Source organism: Humulus lupulus, chromosome 8 (genome assembly GCF_963169125.1).
Source record: "Humulus lupulus chromosome 8, drHumLupu1.1, whole genome shotgun sequence".
Taxonomy (NCBI): Eukaryota; Viridiplantae; Streptophyta; class Magnoliopsida; order Rosales; family Cannabaceae; genus Humulus; species Humulus lupulus.
Window position 1 is genome coordinate 36,624,917 of NC_084800.1, and position 6,064 is coordinate 36,630,980.

The 6,064-nt window shown below is 35.6% G+C and overlaps 1 protein-coding gene across 1 annotated transcript; it reads right to left on the reverse strand.

The window, feature by feature from the left end:
* Positions 1 to 1,032: 1,032 nt before the first annotated feature.
* LOC133796806 (dynamin-related protein 5A) lies at positions 1,033 to 5,829 on the reverse strand. The gene is made up of 8 exons (XM_062234471.1): positions 5,410 to 5,829; positions 4,825 to 5,016; positions 4,398 to 4,604; positions 3,750 to 4,178; positions 3,199 to 3,426; positions 2,914 to 3,109; positions 1,907 to 2,600; positions 1,033 to 1,504 (listed from the first exon to the last, which is right to left on the reverse strand). The coding sequence occupies exons 1-8, from the start codon at positions 5,761 to 5,763 to the stop codon at positions 1,318 to 1,320; spliced, it is 2,487 nt and encodes an 828-aa protein (XP_062090455.1). The 5' UTR covers positions 5,764 to 5,829; the 3' UTR covers positions 1,033 to 1,317.
* Positions 5,830 to 6,064: the final 235 nt, after the last annotated feature.

The following is a 6,064-nucleotide window of genomic DNA, read 5'->3' on the forward strand; positions in this document are numbered from 1 at the left end:
TTCTTATTATGCTCGATGGCTCTCACTTGCTTTATTCTCTTTTATTTTTCTCCTCATTACTTCATCTTAATGTGGTAGTTAATAGTGTCCCCTCCTTTCTTTTGAAGAGGATTTAAAATAACTATTCACACATTATCTGAAAAATCACGTCCCATCCAATTTTTTTTTAAAGGAAATTTGAAATAGTTTATAAAATTTTAAATTTGCTACATATATTTTACTGAGGGTATCCTTTTGTTTTATAATATTATATTTTTTTATATATAAATACAATTATAATTATTTTTAAATCAATTATATATATAAAGCTTAGGCTTAGAATATTTATATGGAATATTTCTAAAAAAAAATTTGTGGCAATTGTCCAACATCTAAATTGATATAGATATGAGACAATAAAAAATTTAATATTATAATTTAATATTGTGAGACTTACTAATATTGTACATTTATAAAGTCTTTTCGCATTGTATATTATTTAATATGTAAAAATTGTGTCCACCAAACCTAATTATTTTCAACCACGTAGTTTTAAATTATATTATATAATGGCATCTTAAGATTTAAATCAGAAGGTTAACTGGTAGATTAGGGTTCGAATTTCATTATTATTAGAACTTGAACTCATAAATTTTGCTTTCCTACTACATTAAATCTATGTTATGTATCATTTCTTAAATGTGTAAGCAGTACTAGTAATAATCAATACTATGCATACCCTACTCTACAATGCATGCTCTTTGACTAAACAATAAGGTTAAATTATAATCTCATTCAATTTTCAATTTGAATGTAATAATAAAGTCTAATCCCCACTAAAAAAAAAAGATATAAATCCTTCTTTTTGAGCAGATATTTGTAAAAATAATAATAATAATAATAATAATAAAATAAATAAAAATGTGTTGATAACTAAGCCATTGGCAAAGTGAAATTTTAAAAGTTCTATTTTTATAAAATACTTCTCCTGGTATTTTTTTTAGCTTAAATAGGACTGAGGAATAAATATAAATAGAACATGGAATGGGGATATTAGAGGCAAACTCAGTCTATTCAACCATATTAATTAATAATTATTAAAGAGTACATGTATATGTAAAATTTGGTGGAGTCTATTCAACTCCGCACAGCTACTTGATCTTTCAAAACTGACTATATAATTGTAGCTAAACAATTTATTACCACAACAAACGATATGTTTCACAACCAAACGACAAAAAATAAAAGGTTGCTACTACTTGCTGATCCTAATCGCTTTATGTATGTTCACAAGCTGTGAAGTCTTCTGAAACCGCTTATAGATACACAAACAAGCCTTCAAAGTGCCTGAGCAACACATTTGAACTCTGTCAAGCAAGAGAGCAGAATTTTCTGACGTTTTTCAAGAGACTGCTTCTCATTTTGTAGAACGTCAATGGCTCCCGGAGCAACAAACATGTCCATGAATTTCTCATCATTCACAGCAAACAGATCCAACTCCACTGCCTGAACAAGCCCATCCCGGCTGCAAAAGTAAGGACAAACAATATATGTTAAATTTGATGTGCCCCAGTGTCACTTTGCCAAGAAATATGAAACTTGGGTGCACTATCTACGTGAAAATCCACTTCTACATGTGTGTCCGTAGGAGTTCTGAGGACTTGAACAAGAAAAGTTACAAAAAAAGGAAAAAGTGGAAGATTCTTCTGAACTGTTTAGTCTGTAGTTTGTACAGTACTACTCCCTACTATTGAAATAATTCACTCCATGAAGAACTTGTAAGCTGTATGGCAAGAATATAGAATATTCCATTGCAAGAATGGACAAAGTAATGGAGACTACAATGCAATAAGATATGAACATGGACTACCAATAATAACTTTTAAGGCTTACAGATGCAAGCTAAAATAATTGAAATAAAGCTTACCAAGGAGTTAAGAATCCAGAATTCAGAGCTGAAGCCACATTTCTCTCCACAAGAACTTCACGTATCCGTGAAAAATGATGAGCTGCTGATAAACAAATATCTGCATAAGCCGAGCCTGATCTTACCCCACCATCCCGATTTCCAAATAAAATACCACCACCATTCTGAAATCTCACGTGATCAGTATTTCTGTTGTTGCCAGTCATCCTTGAACATCTTTTTCTCGGCCCGATATCAACACCATTTCCAAGCTCCTTGGTCCCACCATATGTTGGATCACATGGCTGATCAGGTGATGGGGTCTCAGGTACAGTCAATTGGCATTCTCTAAGAGCGTCTCTAGCTTCTGTACCTTTGCCTGGTGTGGTCTGCAGAGCACTCTTCTCTGGAGGCCTGTTCTCCTGATCTTTAGCTGACTCCTCATGCCCCGATGCCCCACCATCAGACAATTCAAGTGAAAGCCAACCAACTGAACATTGGTTGGATTTGTAAACAGAGGCTGCAGTAGATCCAAAACCAACTTGAAAGTCGGTCTCGTTACACACCAAGGAGTATGGGCTTGTTACTGAATCAAGATGGTGCCGAACTAGTTGCTTGCATTGTTTTGAGATATCCTTGATAAATTGAATGTAAGCACGCCTTAAAGCTGCGTGAAAACCAACATAACCATCCATGTTTCCTGATTTATTTCCATCTGCACAATGAACAAATAAATAGCACGTAAATGTCTGATCAGAAAAGTGGATAATATGCAGAGAAAAAAAGAAGGTTGAGCAATTATTCTAATTAAAGAAGAATTTCTAATATCAGTTCCCTCCCCATGAAGGAACCTTTTGCTCTTGCATGGTAGAGAAGGTTGATGACAAAAATGGCTTAAAATCTGAAAGTTATATCACAGGAAATAATAAAAAAAAAATTACACTACTAACGAACAGGATGCAATGAAGAATATAGAAATTAGGGGTCATTTAAAGATTAGATTAGAAAAACATTAGTAAGCTTCTTACATTCGGAGTCATGGTTGCGATTTCGTTCTAAAGCAAGATCAAAGAGATTCCCTAATACAAAAGCAAGGCGATCACAAGCAGTATCGAGAAGAGGGGCAAGCCATGATCTTGCAGCAGCTCGTGCAATTTCTGCTGCTGCCTGAGTTGCTCCTGTACCTCCACCTCGGCTAGCATGGGCAAGTAATATATTTGCAACCTATTACAATAAATTTAGCAACTTAATAGCCATCACATAATCAAAAACAGTGCCATCCCTATATATTTCTTGAACAAAATAAAATATACCTTCTCCCTGGATACCGGGGGGCATTCTATGGAGTATGCAGCACATCGAAATTCATGCATTACTCTTTCAAAAGCAGCTCCTCCATAGAGTCGAAGAGTAGCATTAGGAGGCTTTATTTCTGCAATAACACCTGGCCAACCCCCAATACTACTTTCATACTGCTCCTCCACTGTTGTTTTCCCCCACTGCTCTGGAGCAGGATCTGCTGCTCCATCTATCAGTCCTCTCTTTAACAATGAGCAAGAGTAAAAAACATCTTAAATCAATTAAACATTCAAATATTGTATTCTTAAGATCTTTCTCAGAAGCATGCAAAATGGACACGACTTATAAAACTATATGTCAGCTTGTGATCTCAAATTCAGGAACTACTTCTACTTGTCTGTGGAGATTCTTGTAAATATCAGGAATATCGCTAGTCACAATTCATTTTTTTACTGTTACAACAAAATTTAATCAGTGCATGGAAGAATATATAGCTCTAAATGAATTCACTAAATATTGTTTGTGAATTATGTTGTGTTCCAAGATTATCATTTTGATTACACACCACATTATTGCAGATAGAAGCAGTGTACAACATTGCGAATCTTCTGAGTTGAGAAACATCAGAAGTAGCTTGTATTTTGGAGTCCATTCTGGACAGTTCAATGGTGACTTCACTACAGCGCTGTTCAAGCAAAGCAAGTGTTGCTGGTGCAGCTTCTTTGTATCTCCTCTGAAGTTCAGACTCCAAATATTCTCTCAAGCAGCTAAAACCAATATATGGCCTGAACTTTTCTTCATCAAATCCTCCCGCAACACCTTCACGCAGATGACGGATGACTTCTGTGTCCACTTGAGATATTTGCCTCCGAAATTCATCATTTGAAATTGTGTTCCTATCCTTTGGTAAGGCCACAAAAAATGGGTGGGTGCTATCTCCCAAATAACCACTTGCACTCAAATATCGATCAACTTCCCATCGATCACTAAACTCCTGCATAAAAGAATCCAGCCATGCCATCAAAATCAACTAGAAGAAATCATTTTTCATCCTAGATGACTACATTTACATAACATAATATATCAATCAATAAAAGACAATTATCTTGAAACTGCTATAAAGATGACTAAAACTAAACTAGTCTATTTTAATCCATTAAAAACTGATGGGAATTCAAATATCATTATTTTCTAGTGTACCATAAACTCATACCTTGAGACGATTATCAAATTTCGATACAACAATTACTGTGCGCCTAAATGTTGGGTCAATGTCCCGAATGGCATCCAACCACAATGAGGAGCACCACTCCACACTACTCTGTTGAAGAAAGAGAAGAATGCGGTGTGGAGGACTAGCAAGTGACTTCACCATGGAAAGAATCTCATCAGGTGTATTTTCAGGCTCTCCCTTCTTTGCCTGCCAAACAAAATTAATATTACAGGGCTCGTTAGAAAATTACAGACGACCAGGGCTTTCATCACCTTATCAATTCATCAAAATTAAACCATTATCACAATAGGCTGATCAAATAAAAATAAAAAACAATAACTTATAGATAGACATGATTTAAGAACAGTATAATACAAAAAAAAAATTAAAAACTTTCACTCTAGAACATTTAATAAAAGCAACGCACCTTAAGAACAAAACCTGGAGTATCAATAATTGTGAGGTTAGGACAATGTGCATATTCAGCTCTCATCACAATTGGCTTCGAAGAAACTGCAGTTTTAGTTTTCTTCAAAATCGCATCAGTCCGAGACTTTATGATATCTGCAATTGCAGAGGCCAAAACAACAGGACTTCCATATTCTTCGGAATCCTCATCCTGTTTATAAGAATAGTCTACCATCTCAAAAACTTGAATCATACTAAACAGAATTTACATGCACGCAAATAGTTCAAGCCTGATCATTTTAAAAACAAAAGTCATACAAGTACCCGGGAAAAAAAAGGCTGTTTTCAGTTATAGATTAATTAAAACGCCACACTCAATTTTTTTATTTTTTTGGTTAGTTCGAGGAACCCAATTCTTCCGAAATCCCTAAAACTGAGATTACAAACCCTAGAACATCCCTAAAACTATAAATACCTATTGCTGTAATGACCAATAAATTAAGAAGACACTGTTTTGAAACAAGATTTACCAACCTCATCGAATCATTGTTATATTTTTTCAAACAAAAATCAAAAGGAAAACCCAAAAGTCAGAGTGTGGTACCTGGAAGCGGCAGCGAGGCTCGAGAGCGGTGGGATCGTGGACCATCTGGAGGATAAGGGGACGACGAGTGCCCATCTCGACCTCGCGAACATTGAACCGGAAGCCGAGAAGCGCTTCAAGAAGGGAGCTCTTTCCGTCAGACTGGCCACCGAGGGCGACTATCTCCGGAATGGGTAACTTCTCGCCGAAGGCAACGGCAGCGGCCTGAAGGCGATTGTAGGCCTCGAACCGGGACTTGGATGACGAGGATGATTCGAGCATGGTATGGTTCCGCTTCTGGTGCCTTGCAGAGTGGGATTTTTCTGATGGGGTTTTGGTTGGGGTGGTGAGAGAGGAGTTCGTCGTGGTAGCCATGGTTAACTAGAAAAGCTCAAACTCAGAGGAGAGGAGGGAGAAGAATATTTGAATTTGAATTTGGAAATAGACGTTGCTTAATTATGGCCTTATTGAATAAACCGCTATATTTGGGCTTTATTTGTCAATGGACCCAAATATAGCCTTTTCTTTCTCGAATGGGTTTCTTTTTCATCACTATACATATATTATAAAATAATTACAAAAAATTTATTAAAATTTTTTATTTAAAAAAATATCTTATCAAATCATCAAAAAAATACTTAATTTAAAAAATAATATGTCTGAAAATAAAAAGTTC